Raw genomic sequence first — 19,928 nt, 5'->3', positions numbered from 1 at the left:
TCGGGCTAATTTTTGTATTTTTTTAGAGAGGGGGGTTTCACCATGTTGCCCAGGCTGGTCTCGAACTCCTGGCCTCAAGCGCCCTGCCCGCCTCAGCCTTCCAAAGCGCTAGGATTACAAGTGTGAGCCACCACGCCTGCCTAGGTAAAGGCTTTAAAGTCAGCATTTGAACACCTTGTTAGAGTTCAATTCTTGTTACTAATTTTCTCACATTTACAGGACCATTTACACTAAATCTAAAGAGTTACTAATGATCCAATGTTGAATGAAACTACAGAAATCCAAATAATACTTCCAGTTAAAATCAGGCCAAAACCCACCACGGGGACAGTGGAAGGGCATTGGTTCTCATGTCCCCAATGCCTATATTATGCTTGGCACATAGTAGATGCTCAATAAATGTTTGTTGATTCGAAGACCAACACAGACCATTCACATTAGGTGAATAAGCACACTCTGGAAGAATTGAAAATATACAGTATAATCTGTGAAATATTATAAAATGGGGTAGATCTCTACTGCAACAGTAACCAAATATTTATAGGCTAGCTATATAAGAGAAGGACACATGTTGGAGAGAATATTTCATTTGACAGGTAACTTTTAAAGACAGCTCAGTGTCTTTAAAAGATATCTGGGAGAAGGGTAGTCTCAGGTTCAGGCCCAGCTCTACCACTTATTTGTGGGTTTGACATTGACACTTGTTGGCTCTCTGCTTCAGTGAACTCCTCTGTAAAGTGAACACGTTGGGCAGAATAATCCTTAAGTTGCTAAATTCCTTCTATTTTTTTGACAAAAACAGAAATCCCAAATAGAGCATGACCTGGAAGGCATGATCAGGAATGGAATAAAGGGAAAATGGAGAGCAAAAATGAAGTAGGAATGAACTTCTGAGATTATAGCCTAAAGGCTCTGGGGGACAGAAATCCAACAGCAAGGTCCTCACCTTGGATATACAATAGAGCTTACTGTTATTTTAAGAGCACTTACAAGGAATTCGAGAAGTCATTTTAGTCCTCTCCCCTTCCCACAAGAGGAAGACTAGAACAATGACTAGAAGCTGAGAAGATGAAAAAACTTGTGTTTCCAATGAGACAAGAAAGCACTTTGTGAACTGGAGAAATACTAATGTTATCATCAAAGTGAACATTCTGGTTGCAAATAACAGTGAGTGGCTGGGGGCACTGGCTCCTGCCTGTAATCTCAGCACTTTGAGAGGCAGAGAGAGGTGGATCGCTTGAGGCCAGGAGCTCAAGACCAACCTGGGCAAGATAATTGTCAGGCCTCTGAGCTGAAGCTAAGCCATCATATCCCCTATGACCTGCACGTATACATCCAGATGGCCTGAAGCAACTGAAGATCTACAAAAGAAGTGAAAATAGCCTTAACTGATGACATTGTACCATTGTGATTTGTTTCTGCCCCACCCTAACTGATCAATGTACTTTGAAATCTCCCCCACCCTTAAGAAGGTTCTTTGTAATTCTCCCCACCACTGAGAATGTACTTTGTGAGATCCACCCCCTGCCGGCAAAACATTGCTCCTAACTCCACTGCCTATCCCAAAACCTGTAAGAACTAATGATAGGTGGGGCGCGGTGACTCACGCCTGTAATCCCAGCACTTTGGGAGGCCCAGGCGGGCGGATCACGAGGTTAGGAGATCGACACCATCCTGGCTAATATGGTGAAACCACGTCTCTACTAAAAATACAAAAAATTAGCCAGGCGCTGTGGTGGGCACCTGTAGTCCCAGCTGCTTGGGAGGCTGAGGCAGGAGAATGGCGTGAACCCGGGAGGCGGAGCTTGCAGTAAGCTGAGATCATGCCACCGCACTCCAGCCTGGGCAACAGAGTGAGACTCCGTCTCAAAAAAAAAAAAAAAAAAACTAATGATAATCCCACCACCCTTTGCTGACTCTCTTTTCAGACTCAGCCCGCCTGCACCCAGGTGAAATAAACAGCCTTGTTGCTCACACTAAGCCTGTTTGGTGGTCTCTTCACATGGATGTGTGTGACATTTGGTCCTGAAACCCAGGACAGGAGGACTCCTTTGGTAGACTGCTCCCCTGTCCTCGGCCTCACTCCGTCAGAAGATCCACCTATGACCTTGGGTCCTCAGACCAACGAGCCCAAGGAACACCTCATGAATTTCTTTTTTTTTTTTTTTTTTTTTTGAGACGGAGTCTGCTCTGTCGCCCAGGCTGGAGTGCGGTGGTGCGATCTCAGCTCACTGCAGGCTCGGCCTCCAGGGTTCACACCATTCTCCTGCCTCAGCCTCCCAAATAGCTGGGACTATAGGCGCCCGCCACCATGCCTGGCTAATTTTTTCTGTTTTTAGTAGAGACAGGGTTTCACCATGTTAGCCAGGGTGGTCTCGAACTCCTGACTTCGTGATCCACCCACCTCGGCCTCCCAAAGTGCTGGGATTATAGTCGTGAGCCACCACGCCTGGCCACATCTCATGAATTTCAAATCGGATAAGCAGTCTTTTCACTCTCTTCTCCAGCCTCTCTTGCTACCCTTCAATCTCCCTCTCTCGCTACCCTTCAATCTCCTTGTTCTTCCAACTCCAGTTCTTTTTCCTCTCTACTAGAGACAAAGGAGACACATTTTATCAGTGAACCCAAAACTCCAGCACCAGTCACAGACTCAGGAAGACAGTCTTGCCTTGGTGTTTAATCACTGCAGGGACACTTGCTTGATTATTATTCACCCACACTCCATTGGTGTCTAATCCCCATGTGGACGCCTGCCTTGGTCATTCACCCACATTTCCTTGGTGGCAAGTCAATTGTGGGGATGCCTGCTTTGGCTGCTCACCCACCCCCTTCTCCGTGTCTCTACCTTTCTCTTTAAACTTACCTCCTTCACTATGGGCAAACTTCCACCCTCCATTCCCCCATCTTCTCCCCTAGCCTGTGTTCTCAAAAACTTAAACCTCTTCAACTCTCGCCTGACCTAAAACCTAAGTGGCTTATTTTCTTCTGCAACACTGCTTGGCCCCAATACAAACTCAATAGTGATTCTAAATAGCTAGAAAATGACATTTTTGATTTCTCCATTTTACAAGACCTGCATGACTTTTGTCGAAAGATGGGCAAATGGGTCTGAGGTGCCTGACATCCAGGCACTCTTTTACACATTGGTCCCTCCCTAGTCTCTGCTCCCAATGTGACTCATCCCAAATCTTTCTTCTTTCTCTCCTGTCTGTTCCTTCAGTCTCCACCCCAAGCTCTGAGTTATTTGAATGCTCCTTTTCTCCAGACCCATCTGACCCTTCCCCTCCTCCCCAGCCTGCTCCTCACCAGGCCAAGCCAGGTACCAATTCTTCCTCAGCCTCCACTCCCCCACCCTATAATCCTTTTATCACCTCCCCTACTCACACCCGGTCTGGTTTACAGTTTCGTTCTGCGACTAGCCCTCCCCCACCTGCCCAACAGTTTCTTCTTAAAGAGGTGGCTGGAGCTGAAGGCATAGCCAAGGTTAATGCTCCTTTTTCTTTGTCTGACCTCTCCCAAATCAGTTAGTGTTTAAGCTCTTTTTCATCAAATATAAAAACTCAACCCAGTTCATGGCCTGTTTGGCAACAACACTTAGACGGTTTACCACTATAGACCCAGAAGGGCCAGAAGGCCGTCTTATTCTCAATATGCATTTTATTACCCAATCTGCTCCCAACATTAGAAAAAGCTCCAAAAATTAGATTCCGGCCCTCAAACCCCACAACAGGACCTAATTAACCTTGCCTTCAAGGTATACAATAATAGAGTAGAGGCAGCCAAGTAGCAACGTATTTCTGAATTGCAATTCCTTGCCTCCACTGTGAGACAAATCCCAGCCACATCTCCAGCATACAAGAACTCCAAATGCCTGAACCGCTGTGACCAGGCATTCCTCCAGGACAGCCTGCCCCAGGATCTTGCTTAAGTTCCAGGAATCTGGCCACTGGGCCAAGAAATGCCCACAGCCTGGGATTCCTCCTAAGCCATGTCCATCTGTGCAGGACCCCACTGGAAACTGGACTGTCCAACTCACCCGGCAACCACTCCCAGAGCCCCTGGAACTCTGGCCCGAGGCTCTCTGACTGACTCCTTCCCAGATCTTCTGGGCTTAGCAGCTGAAGATTGATGCAGCCCGATCACCTTGAAAGCCTCCTGGACCATCACAGACGCTTTGGGTAACTCTTACAGTGGAGGGTAAGTCCGTCCACTTCTTAATCAATACGGAGGCTACCCACTCCACATTACCTTCTTTTCAAGGGCCTGTTTCCTTTGTCTCCATAACTGTTGTGGGTATTGACAGCCAGGCTTCTAGACCCCTTAATACTCCCCAACTCTGGTGCCAACTTGGACAACATTCTTTTATGCACTCCTTTTTAGTTATCCCCACCTGCCCAGCTCCCTTATTAGGTTGAGACATTTTAACTAAATCATCTCCTTCCCTGACTATTCCTAGGCTATAGTCACACCTCATTGCCACCCTTTTCCCCAGTTCAAAGCCTCCTTCACATCCTCCCCTTGTATCTCCCCACCTTAATCCACAAGTATAGGACACCTCTATACTTGAGGTCGTCCCTCCTTGGCAACCCATTATGCACCCCTTACCATCCCATTAAAACCTAATCACCCTTACCCCCACTCAATGCCAATATCCCATCCCACAGCACACTTTAAAAGGATTAAAGCCTGTTATCAGTTGCCTGTTACAGCATGGCCTTTTAAAGTCTATAAACGCTCCTTAAAATTCCCCCATTTTACCTGTCAAAAAAACGGACAAGTCTTATAGGTTAGTTCAACATCCGCGCCTTAGCAACCAAATTGTCTTGCCTATCCACCCCGTGGTGCCAAAGCCATATACTCTCCTATCCTCAATACTTCCCTCCACAACCCCTCCATAACCCATTGTTCTGTTCTGGATCTCAAACTTGCTTTCTTTACTATTCCTTTGCACCCTTCATCACAGCCTCTCTTCGTTTTCACTTGGACTGACCCTGACACCCATTACGCTCAGCAAATTACCTGGGCTGTACTGCTGCAAGGCTTCACAAACAGCTCTCATTACTTCAGTCAAGCCCAAATTTCTTCCTCATCCATTACCTATCTTGGCATAATTCTTCATGAAAACACACTTGCTCTCCCTGCTGATTGTGTCCGGCTAATCTCCTAAACCCCAACCCCTTCTACAAAACAACTCCTTTCCTTCCTATGCATGGTTAGGTACTTCCGCCTTTGGATACCTAGTTTTACCATCCTGACTAAACCATTGTATAAACTCACAAAAGCAAACCTAGCTGACTGCATAGATCCTAAATCCCTTTGCCACTCCTCTTTCTATTCCTTAAAAACAGCCCTAGAAGCTACTCCCACACTAGCTCTCCCTAACTCATCCCAACCCTTTTCATTATACACAGCCAAAGTACAGGGCTGTGTGGTCAAAATTCTTACACAAGAGCCAGGACCATGCCCTGTAGCCTTTCTGTCCAAACAAATTGATCTTACTGTTTTAGGCTAGCCCCCACATTATTCCTGATACCACACCTGACCCCCATGACTGTATCTCTCTGATCTACCTGACATTCACTCCATTTCCCCATACTTCCTTCTTTCCTCTTCCTCACCCTGATCACACTTGATTTATTGATGGCAGTTCCACCAGGCCTAATCGCCACTCACCAGCAAAGGCAGGCTATGCTAGAGTATCTTTCACATCTATCATTGAGATTACCACTCTGCCCCCCTCCCCTACCTCTCAGTAAGCCGAACTAATTGCCTTAACTTGAGCCATCACTCTTACAAAAGAATTACACATCAATATTTATATTGACTCTAAATATGCCTTCCATATCCTGCACCACCATGCTGTTATGTGGGCTAAAAGAGGCTTGCTCACTACACAAGGGTCCTCCACCATTAATGCCTCTTTAATAAAAACCCTTCTGAAGGCCGCTTTACTTCCAAAGGAAGCTGGAGTCATACACTGCAAGGGCCACCAAAAGGCATCAGATCCCATTGCTCAGGGCAATGCTTATGCTGATAAGGTAACTAAAGGAGCAGCTAGCATTCCAACTTCTGTCCCTCATGGCCAGTTTTTCTCTTTCTCATCGGTCACTCCCACCTGCTCTCCCACTTAAACTTCCACCTATCAATCTCTTGCCACACAAGGCAAATGGTTCTTGGACCAAGGAAAATATCTTCTAGCCTCACAGGCCCATTCTATTCTATCGTCATTTCATAACCTCTTCCATGTAGGTTACAAGCCACTAACCCGCCTCTTAGAACCTCTAATTTCCTTTCCATCATGGAAATTTGTCCTTAAGGAAATCACTTCTCAGTGTTCCATCTGCTATTCTACTACTCCTCAGGGATTATTCAGGCCCCCTTCCTTCCCTACACATCAAGCTCAGGGATTTGCCCCCACCCAGGACTGGTAAATTGACTTTACTCACATGCCTTGAGTCAGGAAACTAAAATACCTCTTGGTCTGGGTAGACACTTTCACTGGACGGGTAGAGGCCTTTCCCACAGGGTCTGAGAAGGTCACTGTGATCATTTCTTCCCTTTTGTCAGACATAATTCCTCAGTTTGGCCTTCTTGCCTCTATACAGTCCAATAACAGATCGGCCTTTACTAGTCAAACCACCCAAGCAGTTTCTTAGGCTCTTGGTATTCAGTGGAAACTTCATACTCCTTACCATCCTCAATCTTCAGGAAAGGTAAAATGAACTAATGGTCTTTTCCCAAAAACTCGCCAACCAAGCAAGTAATTACACTGAACCCCCTTGGGCACTCTCTAATTGGATATCCTGGGTCCTCCCAATTCTTAGTCCTTTAATACCTATTTTTCTCCTTCTTTTATTCAGACCTGGTATCTTCCATTTAGTTTCTCAATTCATCCAAAACCATATCCAGGCCATCACCAATCATTCTATATGAAAAATGCTCCTTCTAACAACCCTACAATATCACCCCTGACCACAAAACCTTCCTTCAACTTAATTTCTCCCACTTTAGGTTCCCACGCCGCCCCTAATACCACTCGAAGCAGGCCTGAGAAACATCACCCATTATTTCTCCATACCACCCCCAAAATTTTTTTGCCACTCCAACACTTCACCACTATTTTGTTTTGTTTTTCTTATTAATATAAAAACACAGGAATATCAGGCCTCTGAGCCCAAGCTAAGCCATCATATCCCCTGTGACCTGCACGTATACGTGCAGATGGCCTGAAGCAACTGAAGATCTACAAAAGAAGTGAAAATTGCCTTAACTGATGACATCCCACCATTGTGATTTGTTTCTGCCCCACCCTAACTGATCAATGTACTTTGTAATCTCCCCTACCCTTAAGAAGGTTCTTCATAATCTCCCCGACCCTTAAGAAGATTCTTTGTAATTCTTTCCACCCTTGAGAATGTACTTTTTGAGATCCACCCCCTGCCGGCAAAACATTGCTCCTAACTCCACCACCTATCCCAAAACCTATAAGAACTAATGATAATCCCACCACCCTCTGCTGACTCTCTTTTCAGACTCAGCCCGCCTGCACCCAGGTGAAATAAATAGCCTTGTTGTTCACACAAAGCCCGTTTGGTGGTCTCTTCACATGAACATGCATGACAATAATGAGACCCCATCTCTACCAAAAATACAAAAACTTAGTCAGCCATGGTAGCACATGCCTGTAGTCCCAGCTACTTGGGAGGTTGAGGCATGAGAATGGCTTGAACCCGGGAGGTGGAGACGGCAGTGAGCCAGAATTTCCCCACTGCACTCCAGCCTGGGTATCAGAGTGAGACCTCGTCTAAAAAAAAAAAAGAAAAAACAGTGAGCAACAAGAAACTGCAAGTTTATTAAGTATGAAACTAGGATTTATTGTTCTGAGGATGAAATGAGTTATTACACATGGAAAGGGTTTTGTAAAATATTAACTATTTATACAAGGTATAAAGCAAGTGACTCTTAATTGAGCTCCTTGAAAGTAGCAATCATTTCTTAATCTCCTTTATGTTTGTAGTACTTTGCATAATACCTGACACAGCCATTTAATACTGGTTTATCTAATGAATTGTTCAATAAACAATGAGTTATCTCTTATAAATTTTCTAGATAACAAAAAGTATCTTTAAGAATCAAACTTTTTAATTAAGTGTTTTTGTGGAAAATTTTTCAATTATGATTTTCATAAAATCCTTGTCATTCTCAGATAATATGAAAATATTTGGGATGAGAATATTTAGAGAAATCAAATAGTTTGGAGAAATTGGTCAAGACTGCATTCTGCATTTATAACAATATCTGAAGAAAATAGTAAAAGCCCCATTAAGAAGAATCTTGGAGGGAAATGAAAGTATTTTTGGTAATTGAGGTGATTTTAAGCACATATGCAAAATAACTTTCACATTTCCAAAGATAATCAAAGGTATGTGACAAGGCATTTAATAGTAGTTGCTATAGTAGCAAAAGAAATATTTGGTCTATCCATCAAAGTGCCACCACCACACCCTACTATCTAGTTTTGGTGATTGTTTCTGATTATTTTATTTTATTTGAGGGGAAGATGGAAAGGGGACAAGAAGAATAAAATTTGAGTCATGGGAGAGAATAAGACCAAGCAGCTATATCTGAACCCATCTGTCCTCTTGGAAAAAAAGAAAGAAAGGATAGATATCTGCCCTGCAAACCAGCTTGAGGGCTCATTAAGGAAGTAAAAGAGTAACAGATGACTCTTCCTTCTGGTATAGCTTACATGAAGAGATAATATTTAACATCCAGAAGCTAGTGGAGGGCTGAGGGTGGGGAAGCAAGTCAAAGCTGAGTACACAAACAGCTATGTTTTCACAGAATAATAGACAAACAATATATAAACAATGTAAGCATCATGAAGGACTCTGCAGAAAATGCAAAAGTATCCTCCACAGTTAAAATGCTTTACCCAGTAAATTGTCAGTCCCTTGAGAGTAGAGACTGTCTCAGTAGCCTCAGAGCCTACCACCACTCTGGGAACATGGCAGGTACTCAGTAAATGGTAGGAAGGTGTGAGGAGCTGCCAGCCACAACATAACTATCCAAAGCCTGAATCCAGACAATTTTAAGGGTTATTGCACCCACTTCCTTAGCTAAGTATACAGATGCTGAACATAATCTCATCTTCTTTATGACTAGTTCAGTATTGCCATTTTAGGTATAAATTCTCTTCTGCCACAATGATGTCCTCCAAAATTCCTGAGGTGGATAGGAGTAGTTTGCTTTTTCACTGCATTCCCCTAGGAATGCTCTTTCTGATTGTTGCAGTTGGGGTTAACTTTTATCAACTTCAGAAATGTACTTTGGCCATTAATATATAACGCATATTGACCTACTCTATTCCAGGAAATGTGTAAGATTTCTAAGTAAGTTATTAGCTCCAAAAGTCATGGAATCATAGAATTTTGGAGCTAGAATGGGTCTTCAAGATAATCTAATCAAACCACTTCATTTATAAGTAAAAACAACTGAGGTGAGGTGAGAGGCTGGCCCAAGGTCACACTGCTGATTACTGACGGGAGTAGCACTGGGATCTGGCTTTCCTGACTTCCTGTTCACTGCTGTTAATACTGTGCTCTTTGGATCTCACTCCTCAACAGTATCCATAATGGTGATAATATTTCACATTTTTATAGTGCTTCATAGGTTTCAAATCACTGTCACCCAAATTTGTTCATCCTGCTAACCATGAGAGTAATAATAATCATCACAAGTAGCACTGGCTAGACATGGTGACTCACACCTATAATTCCAGCACTTTGGGAGGTCATGGCAGGAGGATCACTTGAGGCCAGGAGTTTGAGACCAGCCTGGGCAACATAGTGAGACCCCCACCTCTATGAAGAAAAAAAAATAGAAAAATTAGTGCCAGGCATGGTGACATGTGCCTGAAGTCCCAGCTACTAGAAAGGCTGAGGAAAGAGAATCGCTTGAGCCTAGGAGTTCAAGGTTGCACTCTAAGAAAAATAAACAAGTAAATACGTAAATAAACAGTAGCACTTACTGGTTATTTCTGACAAACCAGTCCTAAGTGCTTTTGCCTGATTTCATTAATCCACCCAATAGTTCTATGACTAGGATACTATTATTTTTGCTCTTTTATACATCAGGAATGTAGGCTTAAGGAGGTTAAGTAACTTGCCCAAGGCCACATAGCTCAGAAATGGAGCAGTTTAGAATCATCCTAATTGCCTGGTACCAGAGCCCCTACGACAGTATCCGGCTGCCTACTGTGCTTTCCCTGACAAACGCCCCCGAGAGCAGACAAAGAAGGTATTATACAATATATTTTAAAGCAATCCTTTGCTTTGCCATTTTAAGCCTTATTTTATAGGAATTTTACAGTCATTCAAGCCTAGAAAATAGATTAATTCCCTGGAGGAGAAAATAGAGAAAGCAGCCTCCAGGGACGCCTGTAGTTAAGGGACAAGAGCAGGAAGAGAAGCTAACGTGTAATTAGGGGTTGCTACACTATTCCATATAGCCATAAGCTTGAAAATACACTTATTTCATTTAAATGTAAAGTATATTGTGCAAGATTAAAACTGTGATTATGTAAAGTTGTTTTCATATTCACACACTCACAAATATAATTTCAATGAAACAATGTGCTGACAGTGTTGCCTGGTTACCCGTCATCACTTAAGCAGGTACCAGCAGGCATTTGGGCTGCATTCCTGGCACCAGATGGGCCAATTTGGAAGCAGTAGTGACCTGGGCAATGGCTGTTGTGGCCCTTAAAACCAACCACCAGGATTAAATGCAGGGAACTGTCTTCCACCTTGAACCATCATTATTAATTCAGTCGACAAATTCCCAAGCATTCTGGCAACCTTATGAAGCTCTTCCAGCTCCCACCTCCCACAAAGGGAACAAATTATTCCCTTCCATATGTCACTCCAAAGAACTTTGTACCAACCTGTAGTAGCTTGCTAATCTCAACGTTCAGGTGGTATTTATCTATTTACCCCCACAGCTAAACTGTGAGCATTGTAGATAATTCCAATGGCAGCATAATGAAGTGAAAAGAATTTGGGCTTTGGAATAAGATGTACCTATGTTTAATTCCTGAGTTAGCTGCTTACTCACTGTGACCTTGTAAAAGTTATGTAGCTTCTCTGAGCCTCCATTTCCTCATCTTTAAAAGAGGCATAATAAGCCTGGCACAGTGGCTCATGCCTGTAATCCCAGCACTTTGGGAGGCCGAGGCGGGTGGATCACAAGGTCAGGAGTTCAAGACCAGCCTGACCAACATGGTAAAACCCAGTCTCTACTAAAAATACAAAAATTAGCTGGGCGTGGTGGTGTGTGCCTGTAATCCCAACCACTTAGGAGGCTGAGGCAGGAGAATCGCTCGAACCTGGGAGGTGGAGGTTGCAGTGAGCTGATATTGTGCCATTGCACTCCAGCCTGGGCGACAGTGAGACTCCGTCTCACCAAAAAAAAAAAAAAAAAAAAAAGAAGAAGGCATGAGAGTCTGGGCACAGTGACTCACGCCTGTAATCCCAGCACTTTGGGAGGCCGAGGTGGGTAGATCATCTGAGGTCAGGAGTTTGAGACCACCCTGACCAACATGGAGAAATCCCATCTCTACTAAAAATACAAAATTAGCCGGGTGTGGTGGTGCATGCCTGTAATCCTAGCTACTCAGGAGGCTGAGGCAGGAGAATCACTTGAACCCAGGAGGCAGAGGTTGCAGTGAACTGAGATCGCGCTATTATACTCCAGCCTGGACAACAAGAGCGAAACTCCATCTCAAAAAAAAAAAAAGAAGCAGCATAATAATTCCCATCTCAGGTGGTGGTTGTGAGAATTAAACAAAGTAAGCACATTTGTGGCAACACCCAATCTATAGCAGCTTTTGTTATGAAGACACTGTTCCTGCCCTTGAGCCTCTCACTGTCTAGTGGAGCGAAGTTTGTGTAAAGAGGCATCTCAAATGCCTGTGATGTGTTCTGTGATGAAGCGCTGCAAGAGGGGATATGAGAGCAGAGAGGAAGGTCAGCCTACCCCAGCCAGAGAACATCATTTCAGGAAAGCCTCAGAAAAGAAGAATGAAGAATTACCCAGCCAGAGGCCACAGCTAAATGTGTCCCAGGCAAAGGAGTACACATGACAGAACGTGGCATAGTCAAGGAATTGCAAGCGGTCATTTACAATTGAAGTTATGGTTCGAGCTGGAGAATGATGAAGGATGAGGCTGATGTAGAAAGAGCATAGGTTTTGGAGTTCCAGCAGTCAGAAATTCCAGCTTCTTCACTCTCCAACCACATATCCTCAACCAAGTGACTTCTTTCTGAGTCTCGGTTTCCCCATTTGTAAAATGATGGTGATTATATGAACTAATGTATGTCTCGGTTTCCCCATTTGTAAAATGATGGTGATTATATGAACTAATGTATGTAAAGTACTTGGCACAGAATATACATTGTGAAGTGCTGAATATACATTGTTTGAATGATAACAAGCACTCTTTAACTGTGTTTATCTAGGATACATTTAGTGGTTGGTCCATAGTATACACTCATTTTTTATTGAATCAGTTGAAGGGGGAATGGGTGAATCATTCACTTACTGCATATTTTTTAGACACTCTCCGTGTGCCAGTCACTGTTCTAGGCAATGGGGACACAGCAGCTAACAAAACAGACAAAAGTCTCTGCCGCGATGGGACTTACAGTTCATGAATTGAGATGGGAAAGGGGACACAGGTGTCTGTGAGGGGACAGTGTACTTCATGTTCCCTGTGTCTTTATGATTCTCTGATGAAAAGCTAATAAACTGACAAGGCAAAACTCCCAAGAAGTCTGGATGTTAATTCCACTTCATAATAACAATGAGGAGGCTCTCATCCTCTCCCTTAATCGCTTCTCACTTATCAACCCCCAGCTTCCTGTTGTGATCCGGGGGCACTGGTGAGTTGTGTTGTTTGTCAGGAAGAAATGTCAAGGAGAGCTCAAGTCATTATTGGGCTCTAGTGTCTAAAGCGATGGCAAGAGGAAATAGGAAAGCAGCGCACACAAAAAGGCTATGGAGAGGGAGATTTGCCTATCTCAGCAGCCAAGTGATAAGTGAGCTCAAATGCCTGGTGATGATGCACGGAGGTTTCATTTCAACAGCAGGATAATCATCTTCACATGTGTGTATCTCCTTAGAGAAAGGGTTCACCAAGGGGATCTCATTTAATCCTCAGAAAGACTCTGTGAAGTAGGAATTAACCCCATTTAATCCCATCTCTCTCCTGTAGGTTAACTCCTCCCTCTCCATTGTGGCATATAATGATGCTTGCGTTTCAGTCATAAACAAAAACAACAAAAGGCTTCCTTCATTCCTTATCCCTGTCTAGCCATCATCTCCTCCTCACAGCCAAGTCCACCAAACATTAACAATATGCTTGTTAGCTCCATTGCTCCCCTTCCATTTACTCATCCTACTGTGATCAACACCCAAAGGCCACTGAAATTGTCGTGACTTCCCATATGCCCAGTCCAAGGGATGCCCGTTGGTCCCTATGATAGTTGGCTTCTTTAGCATTCAAAGCCATTCTCTGCTCTTTTTCCTCCTGCTTCCGAGCCTGCTCCTTCTCGGTCTTGTCCTCAGCTTCTTCTCCTCTGCCACACCTTAATGCTGTCGATCAGGGTTCTTTCTACCACCCTTCCATGTGTGTATGTGCGTGCGTGCGTGCGTGCGTGTGTGTGTGTGTGTGTGTCTCCCTCTCTCCCAGTGAACAGGATTTCTTTAAAATCCTGCTCAGGCTTCTGATTTGTGAAACCCTCCCTAGCGGCAGTCCGACCACCTCTCACCTTCTCACGCTGCTGCCCCACCTTGAAAACACGTGCATTCCCCTTTCTCTTGCTTTCAGTGGCTCCTTCCTAGCTTCAGTAAAGCTCACATCACACTGTGCTGTGACTGTTTGTGTATATGCCTTCCCTAGGAGATTATGAAAAACTTCAGGGTCAAGACTGTGACTTCGCTATTTCTGTATTCTCAGTGCCTGGCTAGGTACCTGGAACATGGTAGACACAGATTTAGAGGTGTTTGGTGAATTCTTAAGAGTCAAACCAAGAGCAATTGATAAAATGTCAGGGCCTAAACCCCAGTCTCTCTACCTCAACCCCAGTGAATTCTATAAATTAAGGGGCAAGATGGAGGGAAGGATTTCCTTTTCCCCACAGATACTGCCCCAGCTACCAGGTGTGGAAGGATTGTTTGGCATTTATAGCCTTCATTTTGCATACCCCAGGATAAGAGAAGAAAAGAAAAAAAAAAAAAAAAAAAAGACCCACCTCCCCTCTCTTCCTCCCAGTGGACAGCCGTCACCATCACTTCCTGTTAAGCCAGGAGGCAGGAAACATATCCTAGCTCCTGAAACTCCCGATTTCCCTCAGGTTTCCTCACAGACCCAGGGGTGGAGAGTGTTTTAATAAGACACCTTGTAGCCAGGCTTGCCCTGAATATGATCTCTACCATCCTGAAGTAATACTCCTGAAGAAACCTTCATAAAGTGGTCAAAGATACACCTGCAAGGAAGGAAATTTTGCCTTTACCAGGAATAAACAAGTCTTCCAGGGAGAGGCTCTGAAATCAGATAATGTGTGCATTCAGCAATTACAAGTTGAAGTTCCACCCAAATACACACAATCAAAGGCTTTAACCAAGGCCATCATTACTTGTGCAGGGCCCTCCTGCTGTTTGGGCAACATTTTAGTGCTGCAGTGAAGCAAGAGAAACGTCGTCAAAGCGAAGAGGTACTGATAGACCCATTCGGCAGTGCCTTTTCTTGACCTGATGATTCACTTCACCTTGTCGTTTATAATGCTGCAGCCTGGGAGGGAAAGAAGGAAATGAAGAGGAAAAGAGTGGGCCGTGTTGTGCATGTAATTTGTTTCACCATTTCAGACGGCTTTTTAATGAGCTTTCTCATTAAGGACTCTGTGAGTCTACGCTGAAAGTTTTCTGGACAAGCAAATAAGCAAGACTGAAATCAGATGGCATCAGCCCAGCACCTCATAGTTTGTTTCAAAGCTACAGTCACGGGGAATGGGGGAGCTTAAAACATTATTTGTGAGAACAGAGATTTGATAACTCTTTTGTCTTAAAACATTTGAAAATTAATGATGTGGTCTTAACTAATCCCCATGAAAATTCCAACGTTCATCAAGTATTAGAATTTTAGAGTGCGTCTATGATAGCATTTCTCTATTCAGCTGGTTCCCATGGAGAGAGGTAATTGTCCTGTGCTATCCTAGCCCTGGGTTCATATTTCTGGTAGAGTACCCATCACATTGCATCAGAAAATGTCCCTTCTAGACGCTGACCCCTGTATAGGCAGTCAGCCTTACCCAGTCCTCCTTTACACTTCTTGAGCCCAACACAGTGTCCAGACATATAGTAGACACTCAATAAATGTAGCTTTGTCATTTAAATGAATTCATTAGGTAGAATTAATACATGAACAAGTACATAAAAGACTTAGACTTGAGTAGTAGACTTCACGTCAGAGTAATTTATCACCTCGAAAGGTTCAACAAACATTTTAGTTTCCAAACATCCCCTTAGTAAAGCGGCAGCCTTCATTTAAAATTATCAAGAGGGAGGCCGGGCGTGATGGCTTACCCCTGTAATCCCAGCACTTTGGGAGGCCGAGGCGGGCAGATCACCTGAGGCCAGAAGTTAGAGACTAGCATGAACAACATGGTGAAACCCCATCTCTACTAAAAATACAAAAATTAACTGGATGTGGTGGTACATGCCTATAATCCCAGCTACTCAGGAGGCTGATGCACAAAAATCGCTTGAACCCAGGAGGTGGAGGCTTCAGTGAGCTGAGATTGTGCCACTGCCTCCAGCCTGGGCGACAGAGCGAGACTCTGTCTCAAAAAAGATAAAAAACAATGATTAAAAAAAAAGTTATCAAGAGGAAGGAAGAAAAGTACTGGTGGGGATTTGAAGTGTTTTGTTTTTGTTTGTTTGTTGTTTTTTTGTCATGGATGAACACTGTATATTGGGTTTCTGACCATGAATTGGCCCTTTTTATGATTGAGAAAGTGATGCAATTGTTACTGTATTTATCTTTCCAGTGAGTTTGTTAACAGAACATAAATGCAGACACATGAAAGTGAATTCTTTCTGTTGCCTATGCTTGAACCAGTTGTTCGGCAAGCCTTCCCTCTGTATGGTACAAAGAATGCCTCACTCTCTATGATTCCAGGGACTTCTAGAGATAATGTACTTTAAAAGTCTGACATAGTGGTGGCTGTGGACTGTTTGCTTGATAAAAGCCAGGCACCTCCCGACCCTTGTTCCAGGAAGAGTACAAAATGAGGAAAGCAGCGCTCTTCATTAGTGCTTTATTGGATTGGAGATAGATGTCAAAAGAGGGTGACACAATCCTCCCTAAAATATTCGCTCAGTGTTTCCATCCAGTTTTTGCTACTCAACATTCTTGTGTGTACTGGACTCATACCAGAGATGTAGCCACTGTTTCTTCCCTCTGTCTCTCTCCCCTCTCTCTGTCTTTCTCACGCAAATGCATCCTTGAGTAGTAAGCAAGGAGTAAGTGATCCATCTCTAGGAGCAGAAGAATGGGCGTGAGTGTTCTCAGATTACATACCTGGAGAGTTTTTTTCTGATGAGCATCACCTAGTCAGTATTTCACAAAGTGTGACCTGAGGACTGTGTGCATCGGATCCCTGAAAATGCTGATTGAAGGGCTTGATCTCCCCGCTGGCTTGGCATTCTGGGAAGGAGCACTGAAGTCTATAGTTTTGTCATGCTCCCCGGATGATCCTGCTTCCTGCTGAAATTCAAGAGCCTCCGGCCCTGACTTCTGACCTGGTGGTGCCTTGGCTCACTAGAGGGCACCATGGAACAATGTTTTTTCTGACTGTGGGCTTCCTGTTCCTGCCAACCCACCAGGGCTGCGGCGCCCACATAGTTCTGGGCTACAGCTTCCAAGCCCATCCTGGAACCACAGTTTCCTTTAAGAAACTTAGTCCAGTTGCCACATCACCAAACAGATCTAGTATTCATTTCCACAATGGCACTATAATAAATTCAATTCCTAAAGAAAAATTAGGGTTCAAGTTATCTCATGTTTATTCATTAAACACAAATTGTGTACTACAAAAGCATTAGGTATCAACAGGATTAATAAAAGAAAACATCCTTCCTACTATCAAGAAAAACCTGGAAAAGATAAGACAAAATTGTAAAATCATTTAAAAGTAATTATAATTAATAGTAATTTTCAAATGAACAGTAAAAAATTTTTTTTTAATTACAAAATCTGACACAGACATTTGCCAGTAAATGTACACATAGGGAGTAGCCCCTAAGCTGACTGGGATAACTGCAAACCAGGATCCCTGAGAAGGCATCATGGAAAAGGTGGGATGAGAGAGGGCCTTGGAATAAAGTGAAAGGGATAAGAGGATGTCAGGGCAGCCTAATTACAACACATGTCTAATTCAGGGCCCTTCCTGTGTCTCAGCAGTGACTTAACTAAAATAAACATGTGGAATGCAAATCTGGGAAGTACCACTGGGCTTTCAATTGTCATATTGGCACAGTACCATTTATTCCACAAATACTTGCACAGCACTACCATACAACGCTGGACAAGGCAAATGTTTAGTGCTGCTCTCATGTGTGTACAGTTCAGCTGGAGAGACAGGCCGGTAAGCATAATGATTCCAGAGCAGTGTGTTGTGTGGTAGGTAAAGCAGGAGGTTTGTGGGAGTTCACAGGAGAGAAGCCTAATCCAGGGTGGTAATGGAAGGCTTCCCTGGGGTAGAAATGTCCAGTGGAAGGAAGGAAGAGTTAGGAGCAGAGGGAGAAAGAGCATGTTTGAAGGCTGGGGAAGATAGGAAACAGTATATTTGAGGAACTGAAAGAAAGGCAGTAGGGCTGGCCCAGTGGTATTGGGGGTGTGCTGAACAGCATGGAGAGCACACAGTAGACTGGGGCCAACTCATGAGGAGTCTTGTAAATCATAACTGGGCTACCTAGACATCGTCCTCTGGGCACTGGGGAACCACTGAAGGAGTAAGAGCATGGTGGTTCCCTAATGAGATTTGCATTTTAGAAGGACCTGTCTATGCCAGGGTCAGTGCTACCTTGGAGTAGTAGTAAACAAGCAAAGTCATAGGAATCAGTCTCTCTTTAATTGGACCTTTCCGGTTTCCTTCCTCCATCCCCATTAACCAGCTTCCCTTGAAACCTTTTCAAACTGAGGTCTGTTTTTAAGGTCTGCTTCCCATGCTGGATAGCAGAGGAAGCAGGAATAGCTTAAAAATGTGACTGTCACAAGCTGGACTGCCCTTCTCTGTGTCCCTTAAGGTCCTTGAAAAAGGCCATTTCTAGTAAAGTGCAGAAGGAGGCAGAGTGACACTGGATTGTGAGGGAGAGTGGTCCAAACCCCAGTCCCCAGGTTGGACACCCTTGGCACTTGTCACCGTTTAAAGGCAGTGCCTATTGAATGTTCCCAACACAAAGAAGTGATGAATATTTGAGATGATGGAGATGCTGATTATCCTGATCTGATCACTGTACATTATATGTATTGCGATATTCCTATGTATCCTATAAATATACACAATTATTGTGTGTCTGTTTAAAAAAATTAATTAAAGGCAATGCAGAGGGGAAAACTACAGACAAATGTACAGATCAGTGCACAAAATTAACGTGGAATGTACAAAGAGGGGCTTTATCTTCCTAGGTAACTGCTGTTTTATTACTGCTATGACTGACTTACGGCTTTCGCTTTGCTCACACATCAAAATGTAAAACTCTTAATCAGGCCTCACGTCCTTATCTACATGGTAGCTGAGAAGCAGGTGATGGCAGTAAACTTTAATGACCAGAGGAAGTGTAATACTAATGCAGCCGTTTAAACCTCCCAATTTAATTAAAGTCTAGTTCCACGCTTGCTGCTTGCCTGGAGAATAGTCAAAGGAGAACTTTTTTTTTTTTTTTAAACCACTGACTCCACCCTCAGGCCAATCCCAAAGCAGCCTGCACTATATCCTCATTTCCTAAAATGGAAGCCGTGTGTATGGAGAACAGGCCTTGGAGGGACACAGGTTCCTCAATTCCGGCCTCTGTGACAGAGGGCTCTCCCGCCCAGTTTCCTTTCCTTCAGCGTGAGGAAGAGTCTGTGTGCAGGGGCTGGAGCCTCTGGACACAAAAATAGAATATTTGAGCGTTTGGATTTTCCTTTCCTGACAGTGAACTTACTCAGGAAGAGGCACTGAAACAAGATTTTTTTTCCTCTGTTTTTCAAAAAACACGTTTAATGGGAGGAACAAAACTGTTGAGAGGAGACTTTTCAGCCCCGTCTTCTTTGGCCCCAAACGGGCTAAGGTGAAGCAGGCTTTTTCTTCCTTAATCGCCCTTTTTACTTGTAAACACATTGCCCTCCCCCACCCCCACCCCCGACCCAGGACTCCCCCCAGCATGCTTCTAGACGCCTTTGCAAGCCCCCCACCAAGTCTTCAAAGCACCACCGTGTCTTTGATTATTGGGCTCATAACCGAGACTTCCCACACAGTGGTATGAAGAGACATATGATTCAAGCATCCTCATTCCAGAAATATTATTAGTCTCAGGAAAAAAAAAAAAATAGGGGCCTGCTCTATGTCTGTCACCTGAAATAAACTCCCTGTTCCTCTCCTACTGCTTCTCAGATACTCAATTCTAAAGATTATTCCAGCTTATTTTGCCACCCCCAAGGTTTCTAACCCCAACCCCCCAGCTAGTGACTGAAGGAGAGAGAGGAAGAAAGGGGCCCTCTGAAGTTGGCCACCTCAGGGTATGTGAAGCACATGCTTGTCACGTGGAGAAAAAATGTGCTGGGCTAACCTCTGAGACTCCCTAGAGAATCCAGAGTTTGTGTCTCT

The 19,928-nt window shown here is 43.9% G+C and overlaps 1 protein-coding gene across 1 annotated transcript in view; it reads right to left on the bottom strand.

The window, feature by feature from the left end:
- Nucleotides 1–16,989, bottom strand: part of LOC103231036 (quinone oxidoreductase-like protein 2) — a 49,234-nt gene extending 32,245 nt beyond the window's left edge. Inside the window, exon 1 of the mRNA XM_037986214.2 lies at nt 16,881–16,989. Within this exon, the coding sequence (XP_037842142.2) occupies nt 16,881–16,989 (109 nt within the window). The remainder of the gene's footprint in view (nt 1–16,880) is intronic.
- Between the last annotated feature and the right edge of the window lie 2,939 nt (nt 16,990–19,928).

This window comes from Chlorocebus sabaeus, chromosome 25, assembly GCF_047675955.1.
Source record: "Chlorocebus sabaeus isolate Y175 chromosome 25, mChlSab1.0.hap1, whole genome shotgun sequence".
In the NCBI taxonomy this organism is placed as follows: Eukaryota; Metazoa; Chordata; class Mammalia; order Primates; family Cercopithecidae; genus Chlorocebus; species Chlorocebus sabaeus.
The sequence above is the reverse complement of the archived record's forward strand: the minus strand, read 5'-3'. Positions and strand labels throughout refer to the sequence as shown.